The sequence below is a fragment of the Salvelinus namaycush genome, chromosome 37 (assembly GCF_016432855.1).
Source record: "Salvelinus namaycush isolate Seneca chromosome 37, SaNama_1.0, whole genome shotgun sequence".
NCBI classification, from domain to species: domain Eukaryota; kingdom Metazoa; phylum Chordata; class Actinopteri; order Salmoniformes; family Salmonidae; genus Salvelinus; species Salvelinus namaycush.
In genome coordinates this window covers 18722718-18741796 of record NC_052343.1, presented here as the reverse complement: position 1 = coordinate 18741796, position 19079 = coordinate 18722718, and the positions used below count along the sequence as shown (strand labels likewise).

Sequence of the window (19079 nt, the reverse complement as noted above, 5' to 3'; positions counted from 1 at the left end):
ACATCCTGCTGCCCCTATCAATGTCATCCTGCTGCCCCTATCAATTACATCCTGTTGCCCCTATCAATTACATCCTGCTGCCCCTATCAATTACATCCTGCTGCCCCTATCAATGTCATCCTGCTGCCCCTATCAATTACATCCTGCTGCCCCTATCAATGTCATCCTGCTGCCCCTATCAATGTCATCCTGCTGCCCCTATCAATTACATCCTGCTGCCCCTATCAATTACATCCTGTTGCCCCTATCAATTACATCCTGCTGCCCCTATCAATTACATCCTGTTGCCCCTATCAATTACATCCTGTTGCCCCTATCAATTACATCCTGCTGCCCCTATCAATGTCATCCTGCTGCCCCTATCAATGTCATCCTGCTGCCCCTATCAATTACATCCTGCTGCCCCTATCAATGTCATCCTGCTGCCCCTATCAATGACATCCTGCTGCCCCTATCAATTACATCCTGTTGCCCCTATCAATGACATCCTGCTGCCCCTATCAATTACATCCTGCTGCCCCTATCAATTACATCCTGCTGCCCCTATCAATTACATCCTGCTGCCCCTATCAATGTCATCCTGCTGCCCCTATCAATGTCATCCTGTTCCCCCTATCAATGACATCCTGCTGCCCCTATCAATTACATCCTGTTGCCCCTATCAATTACATCCTGCTGCCCCTATCAATGTCATCCTGCTGCCCCTATCAATTACATCCTGCTGCCCCTATCAATGTCATCCTGCTGCCCCTATCAATTACATCCTGCTGCCCCTATCAATGACAACATGATTACATTTGACATGATCACTTAGTACAGACTTTTCAATATGACCCCACCTGGGATGTGAACTCACAACCCTGGATTTGGGGTTTGCTGATCTTTCTGCTGCGCCACAAAGCCTGTAGAATTTCAGAAGTCCCCTACACATTCATTACTTATAATACATCTCTGCACTTAGTAAAATAGTGCCATCTGCACTGTTATTTTAGTTATCAGTTCATCCTACTATTCTCTCATTGATTTAACTAACTTATTTCAGGATTTTGAGTTTGGGTATTCTGTATAGTTGTCTAATGTTGGTGAGGCATATTGCTCTGTTTTAATGTTACTCCTGAATCACTATGATCAATTTAATAGTTCTTCTTGTTTGCAGGGTGTGCTGGAGCATAGGTACTGTAGACTACTGATGTGTTACGATGGGTACCATCAAGCTGTTTAGATTGACATGTCATTTGTTATCTAATGTTTTTTCATTTAAACTCAAGGTGGGTTCATACATCCTTATCATCTTTCTCATTTGCATTTGGTCCCATGCAAAGATATTATACTCCATATTTTATTCCATCTATTTACTCCATCTAATCCATCTGGACTTGAATCAATAACTTCTATCTAAAATGAGCAGGCCTAGCGTTCAGACAACCTCGTGTGTTGCAAATCTCTACAGCAAAACACTGCTATAGCCTATTACAAGGGTGGTGCTGTGGTGGTGCTTTCGATGACCAATCTAGTGTATGTTCATGACTTTCTAAAAGACGATTTACAGCATTGACTGAAACTCCTTTAAGATGGAGAGCAGCCTTCAGCTATCCCAGTTTGTGCTGAGCTGTGTTGAGCTGTCAGGCCCGTGGCGCTACACTACATCAAAGTCAAATGAACAGGGGAGGGAGGAGACGATCACCTCTTTCTGATACATATGTTCCAGTAGCCAACACTCAGTCAATGAGCTCCCTCTTGTGGCCAAGAAGCAGGACTACACTACAACAGCATCATACCAAAACAGTGGAGGGGAGCATGATATTATCAAACTTCGAACCTATAGGGCAATGAAAATACCACAGTGACCATTTTTGAACTTTTAAGAGAATTGCAACCATTGTTGCATTACTTGAGTCCAAATAGTCACTGTTCTTTTCGAAGACAAAAACACATAGTTGGTTTCATATCTTTCAGACTAAATGCATTCCCAACCATCAGATGTTACTGTATCTTGTTCATAGCATTCAGAGAACAAAAATATCACATACTATAAAGAGATGTGCGTCATGGTCAAATATTAATGTGATGGTGAATAGACTGTCATAGGTATCATATTGCCTGTTTCCCTCCCAGTCTCACCTGGCCTGAACTTAACTGAGCTCATTAAAAACTAATTGTTTAAGGGAACATGTCTGGGAACATCTTGGCTTTGAAACTGACTGTTTCTGAAACATACAGAACCTATTCAATCATTCTGCACTCCTTTTTCCCCATGCAACACACGTTTTTATGTGTTATTAAAACATGTGTGATATAAAATATATAACCTACCTAGGATTAAATATACCACATTCTTCTAAATCTGTGTGTGTAAAGATCTCAAAAAGACAGAGGGAAACATGTATTAAAGTATATTTCATGAAACGGTGTAGCCTAAATAGAGATGAAAGAAGAACCGACTCTCACATGTTCAAACACTGCCTGGCACGTGGTGCATCACATTTTAATGAGGTTCTAAATTTAGTGTGTCGGGCGCGCGGTAATAATAATAGACTTGATGCATAAATGCATGCCCGTTATTTTACCAAAGTTCAGAAAGACGCGAGAGAGAAAGATGAGAGCGGCTTGAGAAATGGAGAGACTGGATTCACACAGAGAGATGGCAGATGTCTTTCACAGACCCCCCTAAGCCCTGTGACATTATTTACAAAGCCAAAGTCTATTTTTGGTCTTACTTGAGCATTTGGCATGCAAAGTCGGCTTATCAAAGAGCTGTTCACCGTTTCACATACATTTTAGAAATGACCATATATATTCAGAATTTCAGAGAACATGATGTAATGAGAACTTTTACCGAAAATGACACTACATAGCCTAAAAAATCCATATAAACGTATTCAGACTACCTGTCCTCACCTAGGCTATAACAAGGTGTTTATAACATGTAGGCATTCATAATAGCCTATAACTCATTCAGCATTGGTCATATGATCATCTACATTAAAATACTCTGACTGCTTATGCAAACAGTGCACAACAGTCCATAGCCTACATGTGCATTGTACATGCAGTATCCAAACGGCTGATTGTGAGCCCATCTTATTGAATGACTTCCAAGCCAAGACAATCAATTTTACATTTAGCTTACCCATGGTAACGACGGGAAGAACCGTGTCCGTGCAGAAAAACAGCGTATGTAATTCTAATTTGGTGGAAATGTTACGGGGCAGCGTGCAGTAAAATCAGGAAGAACCGAGGAAACAAGACAGGCGCCGACCTTCAACACCGTTCAGCACCGCGGACAGTACCTAGTCGGACAACAGGCAGGCAGCTAGCTCTGCTCAATGTAGCCCGCGTGAAGGTTACGCGATGCTAATAATGTATGTGATTTGTCCAGGCTGCAAATAATACCACCCAATCTTATGTTCCAACCATAATTATTTTCTAAACAGATTATTTACAGAAAATAACAAAATACATGTCTGCCACGATGTCAAATAGAAAACGCTACAGCCCCTTCATAAATGCAGTAAACGATTCTAATTTTGAAACGCGGCACACAAAAAATAAGCATACAAAAGCAGCTTCATGGGAGGAAAGATGTGCAAGAGTGAGCAAGAAAACGTGCAATCATGTTTTTACCGCCGCTGTATTAGGCCTACTAGTTAAGTCTTCATTACTAATAGATGCGGGTGTGAGTCTCCAGCTACCGAGGCTTATTGAGCTCATTATAAATGTAGCGCGTCCCTCCGTGGTGCTGGGCGGCCCAACTGTGCTCAAAGAATCCAATGTGTGCCGTTACACGCCCGTGACGCTCAGGGACTCACCAAGCTATTTCTGATGCGCCACAACAACGTGTTCTTCTAAATTCACTGGAATATTAGGCTATTTTTACTTTGATGAGGCCTGAAAGATCCAATAAGTGTGAGTTCTGTTCGTTTGCAGCAGCGTGAATGAGAGCTGAGACCCAAGAGCACCACAGCACATGTGATGTCCTCAAAAGCCGCTTTAATCACGAATGACTTGGTCTCAGGAGACTGTTGATTACTTTGGAGCAACACCAGAGGAATTGAAATGGTGAACAGTCCTCCTATAAGGACTGAGGAGGATTCTGGGGGTTCAAAAAATGTACATAGTGCACAGTATGTCTTTCAAAGTCTCCATCTAGATCTCCAAAATCATTCCTGGTATAAGATGTGTCTACTGTGTAGCAGCTGAGCCTAGACTAGACTGACCTGTGGTTACACATAAAGGCCCTCAGTACTGTCCTATCAGACTAGATGTCATTCACCTCTTTACTGTAGGCTAATATCAAGCAAAGATATATAACAAAATATCATATTTTATTGTCATAACCATGTGTCTGATAGGCTATACTAGACTAAATCAGAAAATAAATCATACCGGGGCTCAGTCTAATGTAACTCAAATCCATCTCAAACCTTCACTCCTGCTTCTTCTCCTGCCTCTCTGTGAAACTCTCAGCAGCAAGTCTGTCCTATCATATTCCAGTGTCCAACAGCTCTGTTAGAGGCCCCAGACACTGAGGCGTGTAAATATTGATGCCGTTTCACAGAACAAGAGATCTCTCGTCACTGCTGACACTGGTTGTGAGAAGGAAAGAGAATACTGATGGAAAAAGGACAGATTTCACCACCACCACAAGCACCTCTTTGACTGACACACAAGCTTTCAGACGTGACAAGCTACTGTAGGTGGTTGCACTGACCAAAAGATCCCCAACTGGGCTATATAGTCTAAGTTAATGAACTTGCAATAACATAACATCTATTCTTATTATGAGACTCTGAAAAGTGTTGTGTGTGTGTCTGTGTGCACGCGGTGTGTGTGTGTAAACATGAAAGGGCTTTATTGTGTCCAAAATGTGTAGGGCTCTGGTCAAAAGTAGTTCACTATATAGGGAATAGGGTGCCATTTGAGACATCCTTTAGGTCCATGGGCCCTGCCCTCAGAGACCCAGCAGTCGGGCCCCCAGTGACATCCCCCTCCTTGGGTTGAAAAACTATCTGGTCACCCAGCCCTGTCTGGGAACCAAACCCCTGGATCAGCTGGCCCTGAGGGCTCCGTGAGGGCTTGGAGCCCTGCAACTAGATACAGGGGAGGCAGTGTCTGTGTAAACTGTGTCGCTCTGGCTGAGACAGTAGCACATCTACTGAACGTATGTACACCTCCACCTCCACCCCCACCATCTCCATCTCCATTCCTCTACTGTACCTCCTCCACCTCCAGACCAGTAATAACAACTGTTTTCCTTTCAAATACTTTAGCTGCATGTGCCATTTGGGATGCAACCAATGTATTTTCATGGCCAATAAGACAGATAGCTACAATACCAGGCTAACAGTGGGCAGGGCAGCAGTGGGCCTATCCTCCTATCCTTTGATCTGATCCCAGGGCAGATCTGCCAACACTCCCGCTACTCATCACACTGTCCCAACCCTACTGCTGCTGGTGCCTCCTGCCAGCCCACAGCCACTACTCAACACCATCTGTAGGCTACAACTCTGGGGGAAACTCATCCACCACCCATAATCAGTCAACAACAAAGACAGACAGGCAGCCTTGGCAGCCGACGGACGGACGGTCCAGTGGAGGTGGACTCTCAGCTCATTCAGCTCAGTTATAGCTGTTTAGGGGAAACTTTGACAGGGATTTGGTCCAAACTTTGCATAAAAAATGGAACAAAGATATCGAAACATATTTTCTGCCATATACTTTATACAGTTGAAGTCGGAAGTTTACATACACCTTAGCCAAATACATTTAAACTCAGTTTTTCACAATTCCTGACATTTAATCCTAGTAAAAATCCCTGTCTTAGGTCAGTTAGGATCCCCATTTTATTTTAAGAATGTGTAATGTCAGAATAATAGTAGAGAGAATGATTTATTTCAGCATTTATTTCTATCATCACATTCCCAGTGGGTCAGAAGTTTACATACACTCAATTAGTATATGGTAGCATTGCCTTTAAATTGTTTAACTTGTGTCAAACGTTTTGGGTAGCCTTCCACAAGCTTCCCACAATAAGTTGGGTGAATTTTGGCCCATTCCTCCTGACAGAGCAGGTGTAACTGAGACAGGTTTGTAGGCCTCCTTGCTCGCACACGCTTTTTCAGTTCTGCCCACAAATTTTCTTTGGGTTTGAGGTCAGGGCTTTGTGATGGCCACTCCAATACCTTGACTTTGTTGTCCTTAAACCATTTTGCCACAGCTCTGGAAGTATGCTTGGGGTCATTGTCCATTTGGAAGACCCATTTGCGACCAAGCTTTAACTTCCTGACTGATGTCTTGAGATGTTGCTTCAATATGTCCACATAATTTTCCTCCTAATGAAGCCATCTATTTTGTGAAGTGCACCAGTCCCTCCTGCAGCAAAGCACCACCACAACATGATGCTGCCACCCCCGTGCTTCACGGTTCGGATGGTGTTCTTCGGCTGGCAAGCATCCCCCTTTTTCCTCCAAACATAACAATGGTCATTATGGGCAAACAGTTCTATTTTTGTTTCATCAGACCAGAGGACATTTCTCCAAAAAGTACAATCTTTGTCCCCGTTTTCAGTTGCAAACCGTAGTCTGGCTTTTTTATGGCGGTTTTGGAGCAGTGGCGTCTTCCTTGCTGAGCGGCCTTTCAGGTTATGTCGATATAGGACTCATTTTACAGTGGATATAGATACTTTTGTACCTGTTTCCTCCAGCATCTTCACAGGGTCTTTTGCTGCTGTTCTGGGATTGATTTGCACTTTTCGCACCAAAGTACATTCATCTAAAGGAGACAGAACCCGTCTCCTTCCTGAGAGGTATGACGGCTGCGTGGTCCAATGGTGTTTATACTTGCATACTATTGTTTGTACAGATGAACGTGGTACCTTCGGGCATTTGGAAATTGCTCCCAAGGATGAACCAGACTTGTGGAGGTCTACAATTTTTCTTCTGAGGTCTTGGCTGATTTCTTTTGCTTTTCCCATGACGTCAAGCAAAGAGGCACTGAGTTTGAAGGTAGGCCTTGAAATACATCCACAGGTACACCGCCAATTGACTCAAATTATGTCAAATAGCCTATCAGAAGCTTATAAAGCCATGACATTATTTTCTGGAATTTTCCAACCTGTTTAAAGGCACAGTAAACTTAGTGTATGTAAACTTCTGACCCACTGGAATTGTGATACAGTGAATTATAAGTTAAATAATATGTCTGTAAACAATTGTTGGAAAAATTACTTGTGTCATGCACACAGTAGATGTCCTAACCGACTTGCCAAAATTATAGTTTGTTAACAAGAAATTTGTGGTATGTAAACTTCCGACTTCAACTGTATGTTCCGTTTTGGTCTGGCCTTCAACATGATATGATTGACTCACAGATGTGATTGGTCAAAAATCATGTATTCAGGGTACTGTATGTGTATATTACAGTCTGCGAAGCATCTTATGGGGGCGAAGGAGCGATGCTTCTATTCAGACTTTTCTTATTCGAGATGTGAAAAAGGTTGGAAAAGGATTTGCTAACCACTTTGTCCTCCTGTTGCAATTCCATGAGAGCAGGAATGCAGCAAACAGAGATAGAGGGAGTGGAAGACAGGGACAGAGAGAGAGAGAGAGAGAGAGAGAGAGAGGAAGAAGGGAACGGGGAGAAAGATTGTGAGTGACATTAGTACACTTTGACACATCGCATTCCGACAGTGAGGGTATTGGACGGCACCAAGCATAAACACTCAGTCACATAATAATAAATCAAGGCTTACTCTGTAGGAGGATTTCACAACAAGGTTAGTTAGTTAGACAGTGGAGCAGCATGGTAATACAGCCATGAGATTTAGGGCTGTCGTGAGACGCCAGGGGAGAAGCTCCCCCCAGTGGTAAAGAAAGAGATTTACATTTGACATATTTATAAGACCCTCTTATCCAGAGCAACTAGGGTTAAGTGCCTTGCTCAAGGGCACATCGACTCTGGGATTCAAACCAGCAATCTTTTGGCTACTGGCCCAACACTTTTAACCGCTAGGCTACCTGACGCCAAACTGAAAACAAGACCTGAAAAAATCACTGCATCTAGAATCATCCCTCACCACATTTACAGTCAGAGTCTAACAAAGTATTGCAGAGAGTATGAATGGGAGAAACATTGGTAGGAGTTAGTATATGGTATAGATCGTCAGAAGGGATGTGTTGTGAGCTGCACCACTGTCTGTATCTGGCTTGAGGCCCAGTTTCTGATTTCACACTAATGTTTCATAACCCAGTGGAGGATTTGATTTGAGACAGAAATGGATGGACTAGTCAGGTTATTTTTGGGACCCAAGAGAGAGAGAAGCAGCAAAAAACCACTCTCTCATGACAGCTGGACTGCACTGGCCTGCATGTGATTGTATAAAACGTGTTGTATTGAAAAATTACTTCCACCGTCTCACTGTAATCTTACAAGAGGACAATGACTACAAAAACATTTCCAGGTATGTATGTATGTGTGTGTGTGTGTGTGTGTGTGTGTGTGTGTGTGTGTGTGTGTGTGTGTGTGTGTGTGTGTGTGTGTGTGTGTGTGTGTGTGTGTGTGTGTGTGTGTGTGTGTGTGTAATCTTATAAGAGGACAATCATTACAAAACATTTTTGTCAGTTATGCATGCAAGTCTGTATGTGTGTGTGCGTTCATAGACACAGGCAAACAGAGGTTGCTAGACTCAACCTCCTCACCTTATTTGACCGCAGAGACACTCGTCCTCCACACCGAGCACAGAATTTCGTTTGGCAATATGAACAGAGGTGGCCGCAGCCGTCAGCGAATTTGGTTTTGTGGCAAATCCCGCAGGTAGGAGAGTCGTTGGGGTTCTTCTGGGGTTCTCCTGTCGTCCCTGTCTGCGGGGTCGTATCGTCCCCCATCTTCTTCACCTGGTCCTTGTAGCTCTCAAACTGCTGGTGCAACTTCCTGCAAGGAAGGAAGCAAGAGAGGAGCGCAGTTAGGAAAAGATCAGTTCAAAACAGAAACTTTGTCCTAAATGTCTCCCTAGTCCCTAGTCCCATTAAAGTGCACTACTTTCGCCAGAGTATAACAATGCACTTCAGGGGATAGGAAGTCATTTCAGATGTCTTTGTGCTGTAGCTAACTGCAGGATGTTGTGTGGAGTCCATTAGTGTTGGTAGACAGCAAAGCGACGTATGCAGCTCTGATTCCTTTCTAAGAGAAATGTAGGGAACACTTTCTATGAGGAACATGCTTTATAATGGCCTTGATTATATACACTTATAGAAAGTGTAACCAAAAGGTTTTGTCAACCAAATAACCTACAGTTTGTTACATACAACTGTCAGAGTTAGAAATGTTTCAGAGTATGTTCTGCATTGCATATTGTTGTACTGTTACTATAGATCAACATTCACATAGAGCTGCACCCATCTTTACTGAAACAAGGCGGGCCAGGTAGGAAGGTATAGAGTTTGCATTGTAAATTTAAGAGCCTAACTTAATTCCACTTACTCAGGTTCCCGGCGTTTAATGAATCATTTGTACCTGTGTTTCTATTTCAGGGCGGGGATTTCAGGGCGGGGCTCGAGACGTAAGCTAATACAGCCCTCCAAATGTCAATGCCCACACTTCAGTGGAAAGAACACATCAAATCTGTTTTCACAGCAACAACATCATGACTGGGTAGCCTACACTACAGCATCCATCCAACCATCGGGCTAACAGTGCCTTTAGACAGCGCAGAGGAATCAGACTATTGTGTAGGCCTCCATGTGGTTTACTGAAACAACGTCAACCCTTCAAGTCTTCAGACATTGTTTCTGCGATCCAGATGGGAACATAGATCGCAGTGGGCAAAGTGTTTGTATGCGTCCCAAATGGCACCCTATTCCCTACACAGTGCACTACTTTTGACTAGTGCCCTGTGGGAAAAGGGTGCCAAATACAGAAAAGGGGGCCATTTGGAAGGAAGTTTTTAGCTCAACATTCTCTTTTAATCTGCACCGCCTGCTCAAAACACTAGATGTACATTTAGTGTCATCTTGTCCTATACTCTCCCAATGCACCCACACATGACAGATCCAACCGGACCTGAGGACCAGAGGACCCTGAAACGCTACCTCACACAGACAGACCAGCATGCATTTTGTATGACACATGTCAATCGGGTGTATCCTTGGAAACTAAAACCCTGGCTGACTTCATGATATGGCGATTAGAATTGGTTTCGTCTCCACATTTTCCCCTGCAACATTCATTAGTCACGTGAATTATTAACCAGAGCTATCATTTTACCGTAAGTATGCATGGCTTGGTGTCGTGTAGGTGGTAAACATGCTGCCTCTTCTTTCCCACAAACAGGCCTTTTATTTAGATCCCAAATGTAATTGGCGCGTGACTCAATGTGGCTGGGCCTTGTCTGATGACTATCACCCTGCTGAACACTAGATAGAGACGGAACCCTGGATGGCACCTCTCTGTGTCATACTGCCACGCTGCTGTACCCACTCTGGATGAACACTGGGCTATATACTGAACACAGATTAGACCTGGGATGTGGTGGTGTAGTGTTGTTTAACACACACACACACACACACACACACACACACACAGACACACAGACACAGACACACACAGACACACACAGACACACACACACACACACACACACACACACACACACACACACACACACACACACACACACACACACACACACAGACACAGACACACACAGACACACACAGACACAGACACACACACAAACACACACACAAACAGACACATACACACAGACACCAGAACAAGTCTACAGATAGAAGACTTGTTAATGGTATGTGCATATTGGGTAGCAGTGTCTGCTGTTTAGAGCAGGGGTTCTCAAAGTGGGGTCCGCAGTACTGCAGGGGGTCCGACGCCAGACACACAAAAAAAAAAATACTTCTAACCACAGATTACATTTGGGCCAAGGGACCCATGGAATAAGTTTAGAAGGTGTAATACAATACAATAAAATACAATGTAACATAATTCATCTACAACTTGTGTTCTTAACCCTGGGTCACATGGGCTTGGGAGGCTCACAGGGATTTTGGTATCCACAGTGCCCCACCAATTAAAATGTTTTCAACTTAATACTATTTGTATTATGTTCTTGTATTCCGCAAAAAAAAGTTTTTACCTAAATGCACTGTACAGTACTTTAAAACTAGAATCTTTAGTTGCTACATCCATTTTTGGTATGGAATACCATGATATACTCAATTAGTCTTGAAGAATATAACTTGTAAATGCCTCATGAGTTTAGTTCAACTGTCTTAGCCCATCAAAACCCCAAATTGCTTGTTTTACTCCAATGTTTGTAAACAATGTAAATGTAACTAACACTGTATAGCCTCAGAACATTGATAAAACTATCTTTTTGATATCATGGATGGTCAGTCCTTGCATCCATAGCTCTGTCTATGAATTTGAGAGTGGTTACATTTCTCTAGGCCCATCCCTCAGCTTTTTACCAAAACAGAGGTGGAATGCCCCCTTTGTTATTGTTTCAATTAAGGACTCTAGCTTTAAGCTTTAAAACTTCTACGTTCTCTCTCTGCCTCATGGCAAAATGTGTAGAATTGCAGGATATTGGCATAGAACCTGTAACAACAAAACATCTCAACAAAACATCTCTCTGACAAAATGTCTAAAACTGCAGGAAATTAGCTTGAAAACTGCAACTTTTTTGTCTCTGATGCCAAGAGGTGGGTCTTTAAAATGTTTCTTCCCACGGCCCAAGACTTGGATCGTCCGGCCATGCACTACCGAAGTCATAGTAAAACGCCTTGCTATTTTTATCTCACTCGAATTATGAGGTGGTCCCTGATGAATTTGCTATCACAAAAGGGGTTACTGGCCCCAAAAAGTTTGAGAACCCCTGGTTTAGAGGGCCTATAGAGGCTCCTAGATTCACTAGAGAGAGTCACTAGAGAGCTGCCATTCAAGATGCAACTCTCCCTAAACCAGGAAGAGGGTTAGGGAGAGGGGTAGGGAGGGTTAGGGAGGGGTAGGGAGAAGGAGGAAAAGAGGGAAAGGAGAGGTAGGGAAAGGAGATGGCCAGGGAAAAGAGGGAGAGGAATAGAGTGAGAGGGAGGAGAAGAGAAATAGAGTAGAGGGGGGAGGAGAGAGGGGTATTGAGAGGTTCAGGCAGCTGGTGGATGGCTCCCGTTCCCCATCCGTCTCCCCCTCGGTCAAACCTGGTCAAACGCGCATGACACCGCTGACATGTAATCATATGCTGTTCATTGTACCAGCTCCGGCTGTCTATCCGACCCTTCTTACCTCTGAAACATGAGCCCTGCACTGGCCCCTACTGTATACTGTATGACAGAGTCAACATAGTATCCCTACCAGGACCCAGCCAAGACCAGAAACTCAATATGTGTCTGCCTGTTGGCCTTAAGTATGAACTCAGAAGGTTATCTTATCAAGACATGCCTTTTAAATGTTTAAAGTTGTGTTCCTTGTGGATGTCTGACTGGGTGACATAACATTGATGTCACGTCTGATGTCATGTTTCTGTGATGTAGCACAGTCACAGTGCACGTCAGATCCATTTATTCAACCACAATGCAATATCGATATCATCTATTACAGTTTTAAAATGTAAATGGCTGTCACTTAATCCAAAAATACATCATGCATTTTATAGATCCAATTTCTTGTGTTCTTCACCATAGTAAAATAATCCTAAAGGATATGGTCATTTTCCTGAAGGAAAAGTATGTGTTGCTTCAGCTGTCCAAAAGTATCCTTTGAAAGCAAATTCGACTCACGGCCGTTGGCAGGGTATCCATAAGGTTTCTCCTAAAGTAAATGTAATTCAATTGCCAAAATTATATAGCATAATTAGGCTAATCCTGTATATACAGAAATACATAAAATCATTACAACACCAAAAAGCTTATTTTAAAAGAATACGCTGTGGATTGTTTTACATCGCATTGCCTGTTGGAGGGATCCTCAATTTGGGCAGCGTGCACCGCAAATACCGAATAAATGATCGTTGAGTTGCGAATGTCAGTGAAAGAGGCCCACAGCCAGGCATATGGCAATATTTCAAAATACAATCGCGGGAAAACATCGTTTGAAAAGCAAATGGCTATTGCTGTAAAGAGAAGACCATGAAAAGACTAATCTGTCTGTTATCAAAATTATCAATTTATTTGAGCGAACAGTAGCCTATTTTAGCGGAGCATCGGCCGTATCCACGGTGAGTGCGCATATTCACTGTCTTTATCATTAGGTCAGTGCCACTTGAAAGGTTGCTTTTTGGACAATGATTTCCTCTTCCATATTGTATTTCTGTCTCCTCTTTTCGTAGGCCTATTAGATAGTTGCAGACAACGTCGTTTTTATTGATCTGTTTGTCAGTCAGCAGAGTATAAGCTACCCTGTAATGTTGTCGTAATAAAAAGTAGTAGCTATTTATGTGCGAGCCTCAAGGTCTACACTGAAGGCTCTTGACTGTGTATCATGCAGTCCTTAGTTTTGTCACCAATCAGAGATGTCTATCTAACTCTCCATTGTCATCTGTCGGGTGGACATCACTAGCAACACGCAGGATCTAACACTGGTACATTCTAATTTACAAGGTAATTTTAGGAAAACTGCCATTTTATCTATCCTCTCTTCTAGCTTGAAATAAAAACACATACAAGCTCAGATCTCAATTTTGTTTCAGGCTAAGAGTCACGAAAATTTGAACTGAGCATGGGAAAGGTCCTTTCATTACTCAGCCCCCTTGTCTTAGAATTCCCTCCAAGACAACATAAAACTACAGGACCTCGTGTCCCTGGAGGAGGTCAATGGGCAAATTGATGAACAGGTTGTTGAGACGTAATTGCTTCTAGTTGTCACCCGATGTCAATATTTTGCGTTGCCTTACACACACATCACGCACGCACGCACACACACACACATCCACTGTTTGTTTGCTGTTGAATTTGTGCTATTGCCAGTGTCTTCTGTCTGTGTTGTCCGTTTTGGCTTACAACGTTTTTTTGTCCCAGCCCAGGAGGCCTTTTGCCTCTTACCTCTTGCCAGGCCATCGTTGTAAATAAGAATTTGTTCTTATTGACTTGCCTGGTTAAATAAAGGTTAAATAAAAATAAAATAAAACTCCAGTTGTATAGTGTAGTAGAATTGGATGAAAAGTGTTTATAAAAGGCCACATATTTCCCTAACAGTGATTGAGTTATATTATTGGCATAGATTATGACTATCCAATGTACTCATCACATTATCAATAGTAGACTATCTTACATAAGTCTGCAAAAGCGATGATGCATGGAATGATTTATTATAAAGGATAATTTTTATGGTGAAAATGAGCTTCCCCAAACTTGAGACTCACACGCCGCCTATGCTCTTGGTAATATCTGACAGGTCAGAGGTCAAACATACTGTACAGACCACACTAGTCAGCCATACTGTATGTTTAGGCCTACTACAGTAACTGTCTGGTTCAGGGGCAGACAGTGCACATCTTACTTACGTCTCAGGCTCAGGCTCAGGCTCAGGCTCCTTCTCATTTTGGGACTTTTGCTGCGGTTGCAGAACGTTATTTACCAGCTCAGTGATCCCACTAAAGGGACTAAACCACCTGTTCAAATAAGTAAGCAAACAAAGTGACTGTACACCACACCACAGAAAGATGAAGAATCAACACATTGTCTGGGCTGGCTGAGACAAGGGAATCCCCCATTAAAGCACACACACCCAGCAAGACTTACACAAAGTCAGAGTGGCGGTACTGTACGGAAGCCTAGCAGGGACATTCACTGTGATCACAGCAGACCAAGAAAGAGGGACAGTCAACCACATCCACAACAACAGAGAAAGAGGAGGAGAGGAAGTATAAAAGCAGGAAAGAAGCTAAAGCCAATGGAAATGGGAATTGCATCGAATGGTCAGCCAATAGTTAGGAAGGTGGTAGTGGAGTAGTAGTAGTAGTATAGCGTTTTCATATAGATCAGATAGTTGCTGTGTTTCGAGGTAGATTTGGACATAATGCAGAACAGAAGGTAGCTGAATAGAAGCATCCAGTTCACACATGGATGAGGAAGTAAGGAGCCTAAAGGTGAAACTCCCTTACAAGCCAATCAGAATGCAAATGACACACCAGGGCGAGCCAATACCAGGGGAGAAGGGGCGGGACCCGCTGAGACAGGAAGCCACATTGACCAACAGGAAGAAGTGTCAAAGCCTAGAGCACTCTGGGTAATGTGTTACTTACTGTGCCGGCTGAGGCTTTTGTTCTTCTTTGACCCTAAAAAGATAAGCGTGAACAGCTCAGTGCTCAGTGCATAAACAACACAAAGACATGGAGAACACACACAAAACAACACAAAGACATGGAGAACACACACAAAACAACACCAAGACATGGAGAACACACACAAAACAACACCAAGACATGGAGAACACACACAAAACAACACAAAGACATGGAGAACACACACAAAACAACACCAAGACATGGAGAACACACACAAAACAACACCAAGACATGGAGAACACACACAAAACAACACCAAGACATGGAGAACACACACAAAACAACACCAAGACATGGAGAACACACACAAAACAACACCAAGACATGGAGAACACACACAAAACAACACCAAGACATGGAGAACACACACAAAACAACACCAAGACATGGAGAACACACACAAAACAACACAAAGACATGGAGAACACACACAAAACAACACCAAGACATGGAGAACACACACAAAACAACACCAAGACATGGAGAACACACACAAAACAACACCAAGACATGGAGAACACACACAAAACAACACCAAGACATGGAGAACACACACAAAACAACACCAAGACATGGAGAACACACACAAAACAACACCAAGACATGGAGAACACACACAAAACAACACCAAGACATGGAGAACACACACAAAACAACACCAAGACATGGAGAACACACACAAAACAACACCAAGACATGGAGAACACACACAAAACAACACCAAGACATGGAGAACACACACAAAACAACACCAAGACATGGAGAACACACACAAAACAACACAAAGACATGGAGAACACACACAAAACAACACAAATAAACACATACATAGACATAAACAATGATGATGATGATTATTATTATTACTGTATATTGTAATAGCTTTAAGGCATATGATCAAGATATTACTGATGATGATGATGATGAACATAATTACTGTATATTGTAATAGCTTTAAGGCATATGATCAAGATATTACTGATGATGATGATGATGAACATAATTACTGTATATTGTAATAGCTTTAAGGCATATGATCAAGATATTACTGATGATGATGATGATGATGATGAACATAATTACTGTATATTGTAATAGCTTTAAGGCATATGATCAAGAGATCAGTGATGATGATGACAAAAAGCACAACAATAGAAATCATAACGTTTAAAATGTCAGTAAAAACATAAATAAGAATGATTTACAGGAACTAAATAATAAAATATTGTGCTGCCATGATGTTTGTGCTGTCATGTCACACCTGAATTGATTGAATAAGACTCTGGAACTCTAGCTGAGGGTCTCACTACTTCCAGACTTCCAAACCATTCACCAATCATTATTAAACACATTTACAGCGGCAGACACATCTTGTTATAAAAAGTCCTCTTTGGTACAGAGCCTGTGGTCTAGTCACATACATGTATATGCCTCTTCCCTGGAAACCAGGGTATAATCCCTGTATCCACTCTTCCTCATGACACTAGTAACACACACATCACCCCTCACAATAAAGAGGTCAGGTGAGAAGGTATTGACAAGTCAACAGTGTGACAACCAGGCTCATGTCCATGGACTGTATACCAAACAGGATGTCTAAAGACAGACTGTCTAAGACCAGTCTCACACACAGTCTGTCTGTCGCCACGTCTATAGATTTTAAATCTTCATATCTGTCTCTTTTTCTAGTTTTGACCCTCTGTTTCTAACATTATAACCAGAAGCCTCCAGGTTTGACTGAGGTTACACTGCTCTCTAGTGGACAGAAGTGTGGTTTCCTCTTCTAAACGTGAGAGGGGAAGAGATATACACAGAACAGTGATAATGATACATGTCTAGCGTAGCTGATGAGTTGGAGCTGAGGTTGACTTGGAGTTCTGACTTCATAGGTGGCACAGCCCACTCCCCAGCACCAGCCCGATACCCACCCTGCAGCCGAATATCTTATCCCCAGTACTATACCCCAACACTAAACTTCAGCCCCAGAACTATACCCCAGCCCCAATACTATACCCCAGCCCCAGTACTATACCCCAGCCCTATACTCCAGCCCTATACCCCAGCCCCAGTACTATACTCCAGCCCTATACCCCAGCCCCAGTACTATACTCCAGCCCCAGCCCTATACGCCAGCCCCAGCACTATACCCCAGCCCTATACGCCAGCTCCAGCCCTATACCAGAGCCTCAGTACTATACTCCAGCCCTATACGCCAGCCCCAGTACTATACCCCAGCACTATACGCCAGCTCCAACCCTATACCCCAGCCTCAGTACTATAGGCCTGCCCCAGCCCTATACCCCAGCCCCAGCCCTATACTCCAGCCCCAGTACTATAGGCCAGCCCCAGTCCTATAGGCCAGCCCCAGTACTATAGGCCAGCTCCAGCCCTATACCCCAGCCCCAGTACTATACCCCAGCACTATACTCCATCCCCAGCCCTATACGATAGCTCCAGCCCTATACCCCAGCTCCAGCACTATACTCCAGCCCTATACCCCAGCCCCAGTACTATAGGTCAGCCCCAGCCCTATACTCCAGCCCCAGTACTATAGGCCAGCCCCAGCCCTATACTCCAGCCCCAGTACTATAGGCCAGCCCCAGCCCTATACTCCAGCCCCAGTACTATAGGCCAGCCCCAGCCCTATACTCCAGCCCCAGTACTATAGGCCAGCCCCAGCCCAATACCTGAGCCCCAGTACTACAGGCCAGCCCCAGCCCCCAACTCCAGCCCCAGCCCTATACTCCAGCCCCAGTACTATACCCCAACTCCAGCCCTATACACCAACCCGAGCCACTGTACTATACGCCAGTCCCAGCCCTATACGCCAGCCCCAGTACTGTACCCCAGCCCCAGCCCTATACCTCAACCCCAGCCCCAGTACTATAAACGCCAGCCCCAGTACTATACCCCAACCACAGCCCCAGCCCTCTACCCCAGCCCCAGTACTATACGCCAGCTCCAGCCTTATACTCCAGCCCCAGCCCCAGTACTATACCCCAACTCCAGCTCCAGCCCCAGCCCTATACGCCAGCCCCAACACTATACCCCAGCCCTATACGCCAGCTCCAGCCCTATACCCCAGCCCCAGTACTATACCCCAGCACTATACGCCAGCTCCAACCCTATACCCCAGCCTCAGTACTATAGGCCTGCCCCAGCCCTATACCCCAGCCCCAGCCCTATACTCCAGCCCCAGTACTATAGGCCAGCCCCAGTCCTATAGGCCAGCCCCAGTACTATAGGCCAGCTCCAGCCCTATACCCCAGCCCCAGTACTATACCCCAGCAATATACCCCAGCTCCAGCGCTATACCCCAGCCACAGTACTATACTCCAGCACTATACCCCAGCCATATACGCCAGCCCCAGTACTATACTCCAGCCCCAGCCCTATACGATAGCTCCAGCCCTATACCCCAGCTCCAGCACTATACTCCAGCCCTATACCCCAGCCCCAGTACTATAGGCCAGCCCCAGCCCTATACACCAGCCCCAGTACTATAGGCCAGCCCCAGCCCTATACTCCAGCCCCAGTACTATAGGCCAGCTCCAGCCCTATACTCCAGCCCCAGTACTATAGGCCAGCCCCAGCCCAATACCTGAGCCCCAGTACTACAGGCCAGCCCCAGCCCTATACGACAGCCCCAGTACTGTATCCCAACTCCAGCCCCAGCCCTATACTCCAGCCCCAGTACTATACCCCAACTCCAGCCCTATACACCAACCCGAGCCACTGTACTATACGCCAGTCCCAGCCCTATATGCCAGCCCCAGTACTGTACCCCAGC

General features: G+C 44.2%; 1 protein-coding gene across 12 annotated transcripts in view; it reads right to left on the bottom strand.

Annotated features, from left to right (window-relative positions):
* Positions 1-19079, bottom strand: part of rims2a (regulating synaptic membrane exocytosis 2a) — a 227380-nt gene that overhangs the window by 179293 nt on the left and 29008 nt on the right. For 7 of the 12 annotated variants that reach the window (XM_038976296.1, XM_038976297.1, XM_038976292.1 and 4 more), the window contains exon 2: positions 8697-8928. In XM_038976296.1, coding sequence (XP_038832224.1) covers positions 8697-8928 — 232 coding nt within the window. Of the gene's footprint in view, positions 1-7515; positions 7528-8696; positions 8929-14506; positions 14615-15247; positions 15281-19079 lie in introns of all 12 variants that reach the window. The other 5 variants (XM_038976293.1, XM_038976291.1, XM_038976299.1 and 2 more) reach the window with 3 other exon arrangements.